This window comes from Gobius niger (assembly GCF_951799975.1).
Source record: "Gobius niger genome assembly, chromosome: 20".
In the NCBI taxonomy this organism is placed as follows: Eukaryota; Metazoa; Chordata; class Actinopteri; order Gobiiformes; family Gobiidae; genus Gobius; species Gobius niger.
The window spans coordinates 19,366,684-19,385,361 of NC_136871.1; the positions used below are offsets into that span (position 1 = coordinate 19,366,684).

General features: G+C 39.9%; 1 protein-coding gene across 2 annotated transcripts; it reads left to right on the forward strand.

The window, feature by feature from the left end:
• Positions 1 to 102: 102 nt before the first annotated feature.
• Positions 103 to 17,731, forward strand: pacsin1b (protein kinase C and casein kinase substrate in neurons 1b). 2 transcript variants are annotated; one of them, XM_079579046.1, is made up of 10 exons: positions 103 to 244; positions 11,559 to 11,675; positions 13,950 to 14,106; positions 14,184 to 14,419; positions 14,908 to 15,063; positions 15,245 to 15,420; positions 15,514 to 15,634; positions 15,708 to 15,832; positions 15,902 to 16,089; positions 17,117 to 17,731. In XM_079579046.1, exons 2-10 carry the CDS (start codon positions 11,616 to 11,618, stop codon positions 17,224 to 17,226), a joined length of 1,329 nt encoding a protein of 442 aa, XP_079435172.1. In that variant the 5' UTR covers positions 103 to 244; positions 11,559 to 11,615; the 3' UTR covers positions 17,227 to 17,731. The 2 variants fall into 2 exon arrangements, with proteins under 2 accessions (XP_079435172.1, XP_079435173.1); XM_079579047.1 differs by lacking the exon at positions 103 to 244 and adding an exon at positions 9,076 to 9,310.
• The last annotated feature ends 947 nt before the right edge of the window (positions 17,732 to 18,678 follow it).

The window sequence follows — 18,678 nt, forward strand, 5'->3', positions numbered from 1 at the left end:
CTATTTTTCTATGTGTGTTCCCTTTTTTTTCTGTTTTGTCTGGCTTTTAACTATGTGCGTACACAAAAGTGCTTTTACTTTGAAACAGAGACCGGAAAGGCAGAAAGACCACTATTTTGCTGACGATCTTCCCCCATCTGGCGATCTGTATTGGCGGTACAAGAGACAGGGCTGCTCGGGACAATGATCATGTTTTGAAGATAACCAGAGGAGCCAGAGGAGCTGGATTCATTATTTTTATTCGGTATGTTGCTTTTCTTGATCGAGCCAAAACAAATAACTATCTCTGTGCGCTTGTTCTCTAATTTGCATCATGACTAACCGCTCTACCGGCGTGATGGGGATCGGTGACCAAAGCGCACATCGCAGCTGCACCTGAGTACATTGCGCTTAATGTCTAAAGATATAGTAAGCGTGTAGTTTTTTATTTTTCAGAATAAATACGCATGCTTCTAGACGCGCGCGTGTCTTGCCTGCAATCTGTGATGAGTAGCCTTTTAAGACCCGAGTTGAACCTGTGCCAGTCTGTGATCTGAACACAGAGGGCTACTTTATCATGCCTGGTGACACAAGATCGCACGCAACTTCTAGTCTTGAATGCATGGGTGCGCGTATGTGTTTGTGTCTTTTTGTAGAATAATGAGAAAGCTCCGAGAACAGATCTGGAAAAGAGGTGGCAGATGACTGAGGGCGAATATGGCTGAGTCCCTTGGGATGGGAAGGGGCTGAATCTTCTAATCCGCATTTATCACAGTGAGAGTAGCAGCTGGTGGTTTCGAGATGCTTTGACCTCTGGGCGCATGGCCTTGATGTCTTGGCTCAGTCTGCGGTTCCGAACCCGCATGATATTGGGGTAGATGATCGTGTCTGTTCACTTAAAGGACACTGGTTGCTTATTACACCCTTATAAGCCCTATATAGCAAAAAAAAAAAAAATGGTGCAAGTTTTATTCAATCATTAGGCTATTTGTAAAAGTTGAAAATCAATATACTTACCCCAAGTTAGATAAGGAACTTGCTTTGTTGTTTTAGACTGAATGATTGAGGAAACACACACGGAAACATAGGCCCATGACATATGTGAAACACATCTGAGAAATGATATTGATTCCATTTTGTATGATGCATCTGGACAAACATGCATGACATGGTGTAATCAAACACCAACTCCTCCATATTCATCACGTGCGTCATAATGTGTCTATCTATCTACCTATCAGGCAACAAAGAAAATATCCTGCCATTTCTCTTGTTGCCAGTGATTCACATTATTGCGCTTGTGTTCAGAGTCTCCAGGGAGTGACTATTTCAGTCCATTGACAAATTAGGGAACGCTCATTTCATCTGTAGTATTTGCCTTTTCTGAATATGCGTCGCAACATCTGCATTAGCTTTGAATCCTGTACGTTTTCTTTCTTTGTGTTTAGTCAAATGGATTGGTCTGTGTTGCACCCAGTTCCTGTCGTACATCTGCTCCTCTCATATCCTCTATCTGTGATTAAGAGTCAATGTTTAAGGCCATAATGTGCGTTCAGTGTCTCGATCAATGCAATGAAATGTTCGCTCTTCTCTTCAGGCTGGTACAAAAGCGTGCATTTCCTTGCCGTGTGTCCATTGGTACGTGCAGAGAGGCAGGGCGGGAGGTTTGGCCCACGCTGTAGTGTAATAGGAGCCGGAGACGGGATCCTCACTGGGGGATCATGGCAGAAATGCAGGCCGTGTTTCCTTATAAAGGCCCATGGGAGTCCACTCTCAGACGCACCGTGACCTTTGGAGGCGCTGGCAAAACGGATGTGTGAACAATGTCCCTGAGAGGGAAGAGAACACGAGCTAAAAGGGGACTGATTTGAATATTGCATTGTTGATGATAGATTTGACGCACTATTTGTGAGACATCAGAGCGGAAGCTATTAATCAGATTTGTTTGGTGTTCATAAAGATCAATAATTGTTACTTAACAATACACCGAACACAAGATGCTAAAGAGCCTACATGGAGGTGGTGGGCAGCTAATTTTGATGGTGGTTGTGGTAACTGGCAAATTGACGTAACACTTGAATTTAAAAGGTAATGATTTAAAAGCAACAAAACAAAAATAAAACTAGAGAAGAAGAAAATGTCTCCAAAATACCCTGAAGCCTCAGAATGTTAAGTGTAATTTTTCTGTCTCATCCTCAAAAGGCAAAAAACAAGAATTTGACATTTTATTAGATCATTCAGCATAGAACTGACCAAAGAAAGTCACGGACAATCCGTCTCATTCTCTGCCCTAGAAGTTCAACACATACAAGGAGAAACAAATGGATCATTCTTCATAGTAACATGCTCATGTTGCTCAGAACTGCAGTATATCTTCAAGCCGTGTTGTATGTGCTGATCACAAGTATCCTTCCCTGTGGGGCACCGGGTAAACACACACTAAGCAGCAACAGAGAAGTCACAGAGCAATGAGAGGAGCAGCTGAGAGCGGAGGTTTAGCAGCACATGAACATGGAACTGTAGGCAGGGCTGCATGATTTTAGAAAATTCTCTGACTGGCTCCCGTAGGTGCACACTGCCGTTGTGTCCTTGGGCAAGATACTTTACTTACGTTGCCTGCAGTGTCTGTGCAAACTGGTGTTAGAGAGTGTGAATGGGTGGCATAGGTTCCTTAATGTAAAGCGCTTTCAGTGCCGGATGGAGGTGGAAACGCGCTATACATGTATAAATTGAAACCGTTTACCATTGAGAATAGACTTGTGGTGCATGTTTTAAAATCAATATTAAAGTGAATGGCCATTTTATGTTGCTATTATAACTGGAATACAAACCAATAACCACATAGAGGTCTGAACTACAGGGTTATCAGATTGTATTTTTATTATACAGTTATTATACTGCCTTTGACTTTCTTTCTGCTTTAATTGGAACTGAAAATGTCACTGAAATGACCATTTTTTTATTCGACTGAGCTAAATTATGCATAGATGGGAATTCGCAGCAGTCTTAAAAGTGTTTGATGTGAGGAGAAGAATGAAGATTGCACATTGTTTGGATTTTATGGCCTTCTGGAGGATCCCGTTGCACTTTCCTCACTGCACACGGCTGACTCTGTTGTGGACAAATTCATGTACAGCTCTTAAAAGCTATTAGCACTGTGTTGAGTTTCAGCTGGACAAGGCTCAGTGCACACTCCAGTCCACATCGCCGGCAGCAGCAGCAGCAGGGCAAAAGTTATTGATTACAAAACAAGCAGAACTGAGAGCTCCCACACCTCACCTCCTCAACAACTGAAATCTTTAATTACAATGTGTGAAATTGGTTTAGACTAAATACAGCAGTGAAGTGGATTGTTAGCATCTACACAGTACAATGTGTTTCATGTGATGATATAATTGCCAGTTTGGCGTAATGTGATCATTTAAAAAAAAAAAAGTGACACTGGAGTTTAACTTAATTTGCTGTTTACGCTGAGTTTCATTTGGTCCATCTTGTCTCCATTCATAAACAATTTTAGTTAAAGCAATATTTGTTTTAATAGTGTTTAAATTCAAACTGAAAATTGAGATAGATCAATAAAATGAAAAAATCCATTTGTTTGACACATCGCCCAGCCTTATTTTCAGCCTTAAAGGGTCTAAATGCAAGTTAGCCATTTTATACTCACTACTGCCACCTCAGCCCATACGTGTAACTGCACCTTCTATATTAGGCTTGTGCATGACGGCAATTGGGACCGAAGTAACACCGTTTTGAGTGACAGTGCAGGGTTTTAGAGGCAGTTGTGGTGAGCAGGTCTGGGCTCATTCTACACATTAGAACATTGTTGGAACATGTAGGGGGAGGAAAAAACATAATTTTAACATTTTCAAACTCCTTATAGTCCGTTTGAACATGTTTTTGAACAGTGATGCAGTCCATCTGATTCAGTCCTGTTTTTTTTTTGTTAAGCCTGGCTGGAACACACTCCTCGATTTTAGAATCTTCACCGAAATACTGTGTGTGCGCCAAAAAAAGCAGAGACACAACAAAAAGTCATTACATAATCACACTTACAAAGCACGCGAGGAACGCCAGAAGAAATAGTTCACAGCAAGTAGCCAAACACGGGTCACACTTCCCCAAATTGAAAGGAAAAAAAAAAAGCACACAAAAATAACCCATGCAAATGAATTATCTGAAACAGAAACACTTGAATAATTCTGCCTTTTTTACGGCCGTATGAAATTGGATGGGTCTGTCTCCGTATCACTCCCCTTTTTGCTCCAATAAAACGGATGTTGTGAAATCACAGCACGAAAACAGAGCCAATGATTAGATTGAACGGGAAAATGAGCAGACATGCCGTACTCTGCGCTCTTTCGCTCTCTGTGCAGGGGTCGTAAATTACTTCCTACAATAATGGGATGTTACACGGGGGTCAGATATAGGCAGTCTGTGTGGAGAGAAACCTGATTAGATGGTACACAGATGGCACATACTGATGCCGGTGGACAGCTTGTTGCTCCATTGAAACCAGGATCACGCATAGTTTTGGGAAATAATAATCCTTTGCGTATACCCAAGGCAATACTTGTTTAGCAATAGTGTTTTCTTGTAATGAAGGTATGCAAACCACTAATGCCACAACATGCCTGTTCTTGTATATGAGCTGTACAGGTAAGATTCATTTGAATTGCCCTGCTCTCTGCTGTTTGCTGTAACAATCAAAGGAAGCTGTGGCACAACATTTTGTTATTCTGTTGGTGAATGTGGGGCATAGCTGTGATTTTGACTCATCTGTAATGTATATTATAGAGAAAGAAATGTATCATTCTATCATTGTATCATGTATCAGTCTTATCTGCAGAATTAATTTATTATAAAGATCAGATTTCCAACAATACCATCCTATGAAAGTAATCCAGAGAAGAAATCGCCTACTGTATTCCACAAAACTCAAGTCATCATTTAGTCAGTATGATGAATAATAGTTGCTGATGTTACTGATGGATGTTATTTTTCTCCAGATGGTGGTTCAATCCCCGACTTATACTGTTGTTGTGTCCTTGGGCAAAAACCTCTGCAAACGTGCCTATACATGCGTTTCCGATGACATCACGCATAGTTCCTGTGGCCATTCTGAACACCGAAGTAGCATTATGCAGTACTAAATGAATGATGATGATCTCAACTTATATAGCGCTTTTCCACCTACATTAGGCACTCAAAGCGCTTTACAGCAAGGATCCACTCACCCATTCATACTCTCATTCATACGCCAATGTACGCAGACACTGGGGGCAATGTGGGTGAAGTGTCTTGCCCAAGGACACAACGATAATGTGCACTTCCAGGAGGTGGGATAGGTAACAATATGTCAGGATATAAATGAAAGACAACTGATTGACAGTGGAATTTTTATGTACTCGTAATCATTGCTCAAGAAGATAACGGTTAAAACATGGTCCCAGAGACGCACGTTTATGTGATATAACCAGCAAATGTGGCACAGACATGGCAGCTCTGTCTGTCGAGCTACAACAGGCTTTACCAAAGAGCTGCTTCACCCCTCAGACTAAATTAACACATCCCATGTCATGTCAACAGAGTCTCAGTCCGAGTCAGTGTTTAAGCTGCTCAAGACGTTAGCATGCTACCGGTTAGCATTTAGCTTCAACCACTAACAGTTGATTCAGTTAATTGTCTGCCACTGCTGTCTTCACATAAACGTGCGTTCTCTGGGGCCGTGTTTTCACTGTTACCTTCTTGAGCCATGATTACGAGTAAATAAAAATGTCACTGTCAATCAGTTGTCTTTCATGTTCATCCCGAGTAGAGATATTGTTACATGTTGTAGTACTGCTTAATTCTACTTCGGAATCCAAAATGGCCACCGGAACTTTGCGCTTTGTCATTGGAAACGCATGGAAGAGATCGGGAGTGTGATGTCATATCGCTAAGCTTCATGTGATTAGCAGCAATTATAAACTGATGGAGGTTTGAAAAGGTGAAATACTGGAGTTATTGTTCACATTAAAACACTTGGACACCACAGAGAATTAGATGTATTTACCAGCAGTAACTCGGCTGCGAACAGAGTTGTTGCACTGCTTTTTATACTGTTTTTAGTTCATGTTAGTCTATGGAAAATGCAACGGCTGCAACCATGGCGGGTCTCCATGGTAACTGTGGATTTTCCCGAACTCTATAGTGAAAGTGTTATCAAGAGCATGAATGTGTGATTTGGGATTGTGGTGGTGAGTAACACTTTGTGCTATGAGACCAATGCATCATCATTATATTTGGCATCTGTAGACAGTTAGTCGTTGTAATGATTGCTTGACAAACAGAACAGAAGGGATAAAATGCTTGGTCAAATGATAGCAAAATATAACTGAAGTCCTTCTTGTCACACTGTTGCTTGCTGAACTTTCTCCCTGTCTAATCTTTCACAGTGCTGCTGCCTGAGTGTATTGATTGCCGATTGGTGTCATGGCCCGTCCCCCTGACTCATCTCAGAGCAGACCTTTTGCCCTTGTGTTCTTCTGGAGAAACTTTGTATAGCCCTCTACATATTCCTATGTTGTTGAAGTCTGACAAAAAGATATCAAATTTCACTCATAATGCCTGTACCTGTCTCTGTATCACATATAACGAATAGAATTGTACAGTTGTAGGGTATCAGCGCAGAATTTATACCAGTGTTTATGATCTTAGACTTATGTTATTATGTCTGAAAACTCCCTGCTCCTCACTGGAATTGTCTGTTCATATTGTTTGGTGCATGTGGGCTAATTATTGGCTAGTTACGTAGCTGCTCTCATAGTTCAAACTTCACCTGGGCTGGGCGCACGAGAAAGGTGTGTTTGACTGCGGCATGTTTGGTACAGCTGAGCAGTTACGGGTCCGTGTATGTTTCAAGCTGGTTCCTTTGGAAAACAAAGACGGCAAAGGATCAAACAGGTATTAATGGATTTAGTGTGTACCTATAGAAGCTATATTATTATTAGAATCTTATAACTGCAGTCAATGTAATCTTGTTAGAACCGTGATGACATGAGTGGAATTTCTTATCAGAGGTTCAACCCAGTCGGCTGATTTTTTTTCTGCAAATCCTCCCTATTCATGAAAACTGTTCAATATTTTGGCAGAGGTTAAATCTTTCCTATAGATTTGTCCTGATTGTTATGATTATTTGCTTAAGTCTGTTGTGTTAACGTTTTAACATGCCGGTACTTGAATGTTACAGCTTTAGCTAAATGGTATAAATTAGGGCTGAAACGACTAATCGATTAATCGACGACTAATCGATTATTGAAATAGTCGACGACTATTTTAGTAATCGATTCATCGTTTTCTGGTTCACACAGACTAAAATGGAGCAAAACTGACATAAAAAATGTAGTATTTTTGATGAAAACCTACTTTGATTTTATATTTAGGGCCTGTAATGTTTTGTACATTGTAAATTTCATTAATAGAGCCTTCAAAAAACATTTCCCTTTAGTTTACTCCATCAACACATCCTCAAACAGCACCACTTAAGCATGTGATAAAACAAATTGAAAAAATAAAATTTTCCTACACCATTCACAGCCAAGCGATTAATCGTAAAAATAATCGATAACAAAATAATCGTTAGTTGCAGCCCTAGTATAAATAGAATAAATAGTCCAAGAAAAATGACAAACAAAACAAACCTTTGATCATTTTCATTTCGCTTAGAGGAGTAACTGTGCATTCTGAGAGATAAAGGAGGAGTGTGTGTGGAGGATGTGATCTGCTGATCTGCTTTAAAATGAACTTTTTTTCTTTTGTATTACATGTCTTTGGCTCTCAAACTGAGTAGAGTTTTAGCTTCTTTTATTGCTGGGTTCTCAGTTGAATACTTGACTTGATTTTCATGCTTTTAGTTCTAACCTGCATGTTTTAGTTCAGTCTTTAACAGAGGTGTGAACCGAGATCAAGACGGTCCACGTGAGGCCAGTGGGTCAACTTCTCTATCTGTGAATTATTGATAAATGGGAAACTATTTATAAGTGCTCAGCTGAATGTGAGGAGGACATATAAAGCAGTTTGTCCCAAGGGAGAGAAATATGCTGATGCATTTGACCAATGTATTAACATCACAATTAAATCATTGTGAACCTACTATTTTTATCAAACTTACTCACTTACTTACTTACTTACAATACGTTGTGTTATAAACTATGACCTCATCCCGCAATCGAAATACCAACAGCTGAAGTAATCCCTGAGCTGATACCTGAGCAGCTTTCTGTGGTCTGTCTGCTCACATCTCACTGTCAGTAACTTCATGCCTGTCTGGTTGGTATAAGGCTGAGGCTTCATATGCTCTGCATTTTGATTTTATGTATTTTTGGTTTTGGTTTTTACTAGAAAAACAAAGTTGCTTTGACCAAATTTGACTTAAAACTGGATTAGAAAAACCCTCATTAAAATGGTAAATTGTCTCAACTCATATAGTGCTTTTCCACCTATATTAGGCATTCAAAGCATTTTACAGCAAGGATCCACTCACTCTTTCATTCATACACCAATGTGCGCAGACACTGGAGGCAAGGAGGGTGAAGTGTGTGACTCGAACCCCTGACCTTCCGATCATGAGACGCTCTCCCATCTGCACCACTGTTGCCTATCCTTAGGCACTCACTATAATAATTATTAATCCTTTTATGACCTGCATGTCCACAGCTGGAAGCTTTTTTGACTCTCATGCAACAAAGCTTATCTATCAAGATTCATGAAACTATGTCAAATATGGACACTCCCCACAGCGTCATAAATTCCCTCTTAACATTATAAATGTTAAGCCAGTTATAACCTGATCAATCTAATAACAAACAACTAATGAATAATAATGTAACTCTTGCTCAAAAAAATGACCGAATTGATTCACATTTTTAAAAGTTTTTTGTTCGGACAAACCCTACAATTCAGCTGCATCTCATTTAAGATAAGATAAGCCTTTATTGATCTCACAGTGGAGAAATGCACAGCTTCATTTGCTCAATACATTTATTTGAATACAGCACTGAACACAGAGTCCCATCCCACCTCCTGTTATTTCATCCTCTTCCTCCGTCTCCCCTCCCCTTCTGCTTCTGCTCTTTGCCCCATTCACTCTCATAATCATAACACCACCGGATTAGCAGCCCCGCCATACTGTCCGGACATCCCAGTCATCTCTCATCTACCCACACCTATCTCACAGTGGACAAGTGATCAGGACAAGGGGAGATTGGCGCGATGATGAGAGGATCCCATGTTTGTCTGTTAGCTTTAGCCTTAGCTGCTGTGCCACATTATTGATGGAGCTCTGGGGCCGGTAAGCTTTTGTTGTTGCTAAAGTGGGGGGTGCCCCTCTCAAGTCTTTTGTCTATGGTTGAGGTTCAAATATTGACTTGTGATGCTTGATGCTTTTCTTGGCAAAATGCTTTAGACGTCATGAAAATGTGTTGCTTGTGTGAATGAATACACCTTGTTTTACTAAATGATTTCTTTGGTCTCCAGAATTAGCTGTTTTGCCAGACAGACACAAGTGCATCGCTGCATTGCATGCTGCGTCTCTCTGCAATATGATTTCTGAGTTATTTCCTGCCTTTGTTGGAGAAGTTTGTAGTAAAATGCTCGTCTAGTGCTTGCCTTCCTCCATTGCTTCTCAGTGACTGTGAGCCATAGGTTCTCAGAACAAAAGCCCCCTCTTGGCACGTAGCTAATGGATTAACCAAGCATGATAAACACCCACTTCTATAGAGCCCACTCCCCTCTCGGCTGCGTCCGGCCCGAAGCTGTTGGGAACGGAAGTTTTTGTGGAAAATGTCCATTGACAAACTGGATTTTTTGTGAGGGGGTGCTGCTTAAATCAATTTATTTATTCAGATTTTGAAGTGTGGCTCTGCGTGCCAGCTCATGTTTGACCCAAATACCCACACACTTGTTTCTTCCCCTCCCCCTGACCTGCTATCAAACCTCATCCCTATTGTTTCATCACGTCTTCTATTATTAAAATGCTCCATTAACTTGAACATAATGTAATATAGTTGTAATTTAATCTCAATCTCAATTTCAGTCAATCTCAGTAATCGTTGTGGGGCCTTTTATTCCCTACAGCCAATTCAAATGAAACAAACATGGACATGATGTTTAGGGCTGGGTACCGTGAAACGAAAAGGTCTAGATACTACTGGTATCGAAAAAATAAAAGTATGGAAAGCAGGTACCAAAAAGAAATATCAAATCTGGATATTCAAGTTTTGATGCGGTTGGTTATTAAAATGTAAAAGAAAAATTTGAAAAATTTAAGATTTGGGGGGAAAATTGGGGAAAAACGCATAGAAAAACTGAGGGGGAAAGGCGGAAAATTGAAAAGAAAAAAAATATGGAAAAAAATGTGTGAGAAAAAAACATTGTTGCAAATGGGGGGGAAATAGGTAGAACTTGAAAAGTGTTTTCTCTGTTCTTTTGTCTTTAAAGGAAGTTTCTTGGTTGTTTCACCTCAAACAAATGATACAAATGCAAAAGAAATTAAATGGAAGAAAAAGGACTTCATTAATTAACCTGTTATATCGTTCTATATGACAATTATTATAGTATAGTAATCGAAAAAGGTATCGTTCAGGTATTGGTTATCGAAAACCAAGTATCGTTTAAGTACTTGTATTGAAAATACAAGTACTAAATAAATGTAACTGTATCCTTCCCTAGTGATGTTACTACCAACCCGGTGGTAACATGGACACATTTTTGTGTTAAAAGATACTGGACCTTATTATTCATGTATTAAGTTGTGGTTTATACAAAAGGCCCCATATTTGTTTTCAATTACTATTTTGCCATATCACCTTGTCTTCAAGAACATTAGCCTGGTGACATTATATTGTTTGCATTAAATAATATTACGTCGATACTCTCATGATGCCGTTGATGTACCTACAGTATTTATTGTCATTTTACAGTCCATGTCTTATTCATGCTCAGGTATTACTTCACTGACAGTAGTTGACAACGTCTGTGAGGGAAACGGTGATAGATCATGTGACTAGGTTGTTTGCATAGCTTCGTTTTTCATATCCGGATACATCTGATGCAAAACTTTCACGCCACTTCACAGCCTGCACATCGATAACATAATCGATAACAATAACACCACGCCTTTATGTAATGGACTGTATTGACATTTAGAATGACAGCAGTCATCTGTGTCTGAGCCTTTTTATCTTTGTGGTCTGCATATTAATCTTTTTGTCATGTAAATATGAAATCTTCTCTGGTAGTTGAGACTCTAGGAGATGATAAAATGAGATGACCCAAATGATTCAGTTAACAATATTTGGTTATAGAAAGTTCATGTAGAGAAATGTTCATGTCAATCGATTATTAAACTCAGCATTTGTACCTGTGGGCCTTCGCATTTGTTTATTGCACTAAGTAAGTGGCATTATGTTTGAGCAAGGCCTGTTTAAATAAAGGAACCCTTCATAATTGAGTTTATTAATATTGTTGTTTTATGTGTGTTATTCAAACAGAGATTATCTCTAAAGGGAAAGGAAATAATTTTTGTACTTGCCTTTCAGTGCATGAGGACTCTTTCCACTGCTACAGCCTGAAGTCACTCCGCCAACACTGGGACCATGTCTGGAGGCTACGACGAGACCGCGAGTCTGGAGGAGACCACTGACAGCTTCTGGGAGGTGCGTCATGACCTGGACATGAGCGGTCATTCAGATACTAGGCCTGTGTTGCGTGTTTTAAACCTATGTTGTCAAGTATCTCAAAGCGCAACATTGCAGTCATCATTCATTCACGCCATACTTGGTGGTGGTAGGATACTGTAGCCACAGCTGCCCTTCGGGTAGACTGACAGAAGTGAGGCTATCAGTCTGCGCCATCGGCCCCTCCGACCACCACCAACAACTCACTCACATTCTCATTTTATTGTGGCCTATTGTACATGTTTTTAGTACACATGGCAGACATGGGGAGAACATGCAAACTCCACACAGAAAGGCCCCATCCACCCGGGGATCGAACCTGGCACCTTCGAGCAGTGAAGCACAAGCACTAACCTCTGTGCTACTGTGCCGTCCAAAACATGACCAAAACATATGGGTTTTTGCATTTTTGACTTGGAAAAACTGGTAGATAATGCTTTATTATATTGGTACTGTTAAAATGTAAATATGGAAACTAAATACGATTGCGTATTGGTTTCTGTATGTATATGGGACCACCTCTGGCTTGAGGATCCTTGTGTTTCAAGTGTTCTTCAATTTCAGCCCAAAACATGTAGGCTAATCCTCCAGCTAGGTCCTTACCTTGAACTTAGATTCCAAATCCTGTTAATCCTGCTAACAATTTGCCTCTGCGGCGTTGGGTGTTCCAAATGCAAAGGTCAATTTCCCTACACAATAATAATTTAGATTTAGATTTGCTTTCAATAGTTTTAAATTTGTGGCAGGCTTTCTCTGAAAGACAATTACATCATCAGCCATATTCTCAGTAACAGTCTCTAGTAATTTGAAGAACAGGTTCCCAGAAGCCCATGATTTATGTATGAGAGCTTCCGAGTGTCGACACCGACTCAGAGAAGCCAACCCACTTGAAGCTGGCAGTAATATTAGGTAATGGTTATCTTTTTAAAAGATGAATTCAGATTCAGCCAAATATTATTGTTAAAATAAATACTGCAATTTGCTAAAGAAATTAAGTTCTTAAGTTTATGTCGATACACAGGTTTTGATTTACAAAAATCTCCATCACCTGTGAAATGTGCTACTGCATAAAAGTAATCTGGAACTCATCAGTCGGCTGACTGTGCATCAGTGTCAGGATCATTTGTAATATCTTGACAAAGTTGATCAATGTGAATGTTTTTCCAAAACAATTATGCTTCATATCTGGCTCCGCATCCGGGCAGTGTTTTCAGAAATCGCCTCACGCAGCAAAGGTGCCAGACTCTAACAAACAGCCCCTACATCAGTGTCAGTGTCTGCATTAGGGCAAAGGCTGCTGCAGTGCTACTGCTGACACTGCTCACTACTGCGCCAGAACACAGCCAGCGTGTTTCACAATCTTATATGCCTTTAATTTACTCCACTTTTGAGAGATGCTTGGAGTTGCTTACTGGGTGGAGTGCATGTAAACACGGGCCACTAGAGTAGCACAGATGGAGACCTTTTATTGTCTCATTGCTCTGTTGTCTCTCGGGGCAGAGCTAACATTTTCCTGGGAGGTGGCGGCTGCTGTGTCTAGGGGATTGTAAATTATATGACATTAACCAAACGGAGCCATTGGCCTTTGCTGCATAACTGCACTCACAGGAGAGGCTGTCGCTCAAATCCCCTTGACTTTAGTTTTACTCGTAGACTGCTCGAGGTACATCATATCAGGCTGTCACTTTTTATTAACAGCCACTGAGAGACAAAAGATCAGTGCAACTTTTTGGCCGTGTATGGCAGTAGTTGTCGCTAGCAACAAGCAACATTTGTAAATGTGTAACTAAATTAATATTGCTTATTTTGTGACAGATTGCCTTAGCATGCTGGCTGCATACACATTTGTCATTTTTACTTTATCATTTGGTTATTGGTCTAAATAGAACATATTTCGCTTTTGACTGCAAGTATAATGGTATAGGGTTTGGTTAAACTTTCTGGTTCCAGAGGTAAATTTGTCTTGGACTCAGTGTAAGTGGCTACATAACATATAATGTATGCATGACCACAAGGCAACATTCAGCTCAGTCGGCTTCATTTCAACATATAAGGTAATGAGCAATGACTAAAATGATGATTCCATTAGCTACAGTCATTTAATCACTTGAAGCAGAAAGATCATATCATGCAATGAGTGATGGGACTCTTTTTAATCTCATGTTATTGTATCTTAATTGTGATTACAAAATAAGTCTTTGAAAAGCCCAGATTAGTTTATGCTGATTACTCAATTACTTATTTTTTTTACAGGTTGGAAACTATAAGCGTACAGTAAAGAGAATTGATGATGGTCACCGGCTCTGCAATGACCTGATGAACTGTATTCAGGAGCGTGCCAAAATAGAAAAAGCCTACGCACAGCAGCTCACCGAGTGGTCCAAGAGATGGAGACAGCTGGTAGAAAAGGGTAAGAAGGCTTAAAGAAAAGGCATGCTTTGCACTGTTTCAAATGTTTAATACTGTAATTTGTGCTTCTTGTTTCAGGCCCTCAGTATGGTACAGTAGAGCGAGCCTGGTTTGGAGTAATGGCTGAAGCAGAAAAGGTTAGCGAGCTCCACCAGGAAGTGAAAAACAACCTCATCAATGATGACTTTGAGAAGGTGAAAAACTGGCAAAAAGACTCTTACCATAAGCAGATGATGGGGGGATTCAAGGAAACCAAAGAAGCAGAAGAGGGCTTCAAAAAGGCTCAGAAACCATGGGCAAAGAAGCTCAAAGAGGTAAGCCAACATTCAACTGTATATTTTATGTTGCAGGCTTTTGCTTATAACTAGGCACATTGAGTTGCCTTGTTTGTGAAATGCGCAGTATAAATAAACTTGCCTTGCCTAATTTCGGAACCATGAGAGATCGAGACTTACCATTTTTGTGTTTTCTTTAACTCCAGGAAGGAGTATGTCACTAATTCACGACATTCCCCTTCCTGCAAGACTGCGCTTAATTTAGCATCAGCTTGAAAAAACACTGATAATATATATTTTTTATATAATTGGAAATAAAATCAGGCGTCAAGGGGGTAAAACGAGTTCCCTGTGAAGTATCTACTACGCATGAATGTCACGAATAAATCAGCAGTTTGGTTTTAGCATCATACACAGGATTATAGACAAGACATTTTGTAAAATTTGTAAAAATCATTGTCAGCCTTAGAAAAACGCATTTCAGCTTGATAACAGTAAACTTCAGTGAAGTTATTTTTCCTGATTAGTTGGAGACTGCTAAGAAGTCCTACCACATGGCCTGCAAAGAAGAAAAGCTGGCATCCACGAGAGAGGCCAACAGCAAGGGAGAGGCCTCGGTGACAGCGGACCAGCAGAAGAAGCTCCAAGAAAAAGTGGATAAGTGTAAACAGGACTCACAGAAGGTGAGTCTAAGGTCTGTTCAATACATGTACAACTCAGCAATGTAGAACAATTTAAGAATGAACTGGATATAAGACAGTGAGCTGAAGTAAACTTAGCTCATCAACCTTCATGTTTTATCAGTGTAGCATTTCTCTGTTAATGTTTGGACTGACCGACAAACTCTGCACTGCATATTTTTAGGCTAAGGACAAGTATGAAAAGGCTCTGGATGAGCTGAATAAGTGCACGCCTCAGTACATGGAGAACATGGAGCAGGTGTTTGGTCAGTGTCAGCAGTTTGAGGACAAGAGACTTGCCTTCATCAGAGAGGTGCTGCTGGACGTCAAACGACATCTCAACCTCACAGAGAACCAAAGGTTCGGAGAAAGACTACACACTATGAAATAAATAAATAATAATAATAAATGTTCATTAGTTTAACCTGCTCTTTCTGTTGGAAATGTCTTCAGTTATTCTACAGTTTATCGTGATCTTGAACGCATCATTACGTCAGCGAGTCCACAAGAGGACCTGAAGTGGTTTAATAATAACCATGGTCCAGGCATGCATATGAACTGGCCACAGTTTGAGGTACAACAAGGAAATTGATTTATTATTATTGTTCAGTTTTACTAGCTTAAAATCTTCTCTTTTTTATTTTCAGGAGTACAACCCAGACCTGGCCCATAGCATCACCAAAAAGGAGAGGTCAAAAAAAAGCAGTGATGTTGTCACTCTGACAAATGTCTCACAAGGAGTGAACAACGCTCAGGCAGGAGACAGAGGAAGGTGAGTCTGGGACTCGCCAGGTTTGACAACATTCGCTAAAAGCTCATCACTGAACTGTGTGATCTTCAGTGTCAGCAGTTATGAGAAGAACCAGGCCTCCACTGAGTGGTCGGACGAAGACCAGACAGCACCAAACTCTGGTAACGACACAAACGGAGGAACAAACCCGTTTGACGAAGACGTGGTGAAAGGAGTAAGAGTCCGAGCGCTGTACGACTATGACGGTCAGGAGCAGGACGAGTTGACCTTCAGTGCAGGTCGGTGTCACAGGCAATGTACCTCGGCAGTTTTACAGGATATTTTGACTTTTTTTTAAAATTATAAATGAGATGAAAACAGCGGCGCTGTGACCATAGCAGACCCGGTCCGCCCCACAAAAGTTTGATTCTGACCATTTTGAACCTCACTCCAATTCTTAGATATTGTATCCCATTTATAAATGTGGGTTGAGAAAGTTTACAGAACTTTCTATTATTATTATTCAGTCTGATAAAAAATTGTATTACTATTTGTTAAAACAAAAACACTACGATACCCTATTATGCTGAAACTATACATTTTTAATGTTTTGATAAAATATGAATAAGTATTGAATAAGTATACAGAGTCCTTTTACATAAAATGCAGACCCATTTTGTTGGTCTCAATCATGGCTATGCTGATGTCTTTCATTTACCAATGTTACTGAGAATTGCAGCCTCCATTTTCTAAGCCAGAGTGCAGACTTTTAAAAATAAAATAAATGGTGATTAGATGATTTTTTTCTCACACTTCTGTTCTTCCCGGACCCATAATGATCTATTTTACTGACTTCACCCTTCACTGATCTAGATCCAGACCTTTGTAGAGTGGGGTCTTCAACGTTTTCATCCACATTTGTTCTTCAATTGATATGTATTTATTTATTTATTTGGAACTCCATTAGCATCCATTTAAATTTAAAACATTCAGATTGAGTGACTGGTCGTAGGTTTAAATTAAAAGTACTGTGGCCTGGGCTCACGGTCTGGAACACTGTCTAACCTTGGGTGGAAACCTTGCTACTCTCCATAACCAAAGAGAGGAAGAGTTTGTGAAAGGACTTGCACTGGATGTGATGCATGGATTGGGGGCAAATTATAATCAAATATGTCAAATAAAACTGTTAATGTTGTGACTACCTGCTCCACCTCCTTGCCCACATCAATGGATCAGGACCCCCACGTTGAAGACCCCGGATGTAGAGTTCTCCATTTACTCATGTGCTAAATGGGGTCCTGACCTAGTTGTATGTTTGTTTCGAAGGTGATGAACTGACGAAGCTGGAGGACGAAGACGAACAGGGTTGGTGTAAAGGTCGCCTTGACAATGGCCAGCAGGGTCTGTACCCAGCCAACTATGTGGAGCTGATCTGACTCGACTCAGGAGCACGGACTGAAGCCTCCAGTCAAACTGCACATTGCCAGGGACTTGAAAGTAGAGCCTCCTCTTCCTGTCAGGCACAGTCAGCTGTGTTCACCTCTCACACACAAAAAACAATGTATTTGCGGACATCATCAAATCCTGCAGCTTAAACTCATTGTTTTCGTGTGCAGATGTGGTGAATTTTTATTGTCATAGTACTTGCCATATCTTTTATTGTTTTATCATTTGACGGATATGGTATTGTGCCTGGATAGTGAGAAAGAGCTATGCATTTTGCCTTTATGTATATATGTGCATCTTTTTTACAGTTGGGAAACTGTACAGTTGTTACCCTTGACACTTGTTTCTTTGTCATTTTTTTTTTTTTTTTTTGACTTAGTATAACATTTTACAAAGTATAGTAATATATTTTAATTCTAACATCAAAAGGTAGGTACCACTCCAGTGTTGCTTTTCTTTTTGTTAAATTTGATTCTGATTTTTGCTTAACTTCATTCTTCTCCAATCCAAGCCATAGACTTAAAAAGGTGGATTAAATATTATGCGCCTCTTGTTCCGGCTATTGGTACAATGTCAGGGGCATGTCCTGACATTTTCATTGGTGTGGCCCAGTGGTGGTGGTCGGCACGTTTGCACCAGGACCCTCTTAAGTTTAAGGCTTTAAGCTAAATTTTAATTTCAGCATTCTGGGGTATTTAGATACATAAATTTGCTCTAATTTGCGGTTATTTCCCCATGTTTGCTACTGTTTGATGATACATTACATGTTAAAATTGATTTTAAAGTTATATTGACCGACTTTAGACCGCCTCAACCTCTCCGAGTGGATGAAGGGTGGCTTGTACTACCTCTAATCATCCCCTGATTGGCATACGCCTTTTAACAAAACATTTTAACAGGGAATATACAAGTGTTCTGGTGTCCTCCTAAAAAATGTCAAACCTTGTAATCCTTTTTAGTTAACTTTTCCTTTTCTCTTCAACGTTTAGCATTTTGGCGCAAAATCAAAGACAGCTCAAATCCACCTCCAAAGCCTAAAGCTATTTAAAATGTAATGTACTGTCGACTAGGGGTGGGCCATATCGTATCGCATATCGTTATCGCGATATACATTTTTGTTATCGTTGTAATTATTTATATCGTTGGGGACACGATATTATTGATATAAACACATATAAACACTGACCGTAGAACACGGGGACAGGTGCTTGAAAAGTAAAATGAAGGATGCAAACTGCTTGAATAGATCATTTTTGCCAGGAAATTAGAATGCCGTTGGAAAAAAATGAATATTGGATTTTGAAGTAATTTGTCCATTGTCAATTATATCGTCAAATTCATCATTATAATGATGGCCTAAAATCTATATCGTGATATAGATTTTAGGCCATATCACCCTGCCCTATGGTCGACATTACCGTTACCCTCTCACCTTGTAAAAA

Coding starts and splice junctions, on each gene's coding strand:
- pacsin1b (XM_079579046.1), top strand. CDS start 11,616: ATGTCTGGAGGCTACGACGAGACCGCGAGTCTGGAGGAGACCACTGAC. Junction 11,676..13,949: donor CCACTGACAGCTTCTGGGAG/GTGCGTCATGAC, acceptor TTTTTTTTACAG/GTTGGAAACTATAAGCGTAC. Junction 15,064..15,244: donor GTAAACAGGACTCACAGAAG/GTGAGTCTAAGG, acceptor GCATATTTTTAG/GCTAAGGACAAGTATGAAAA.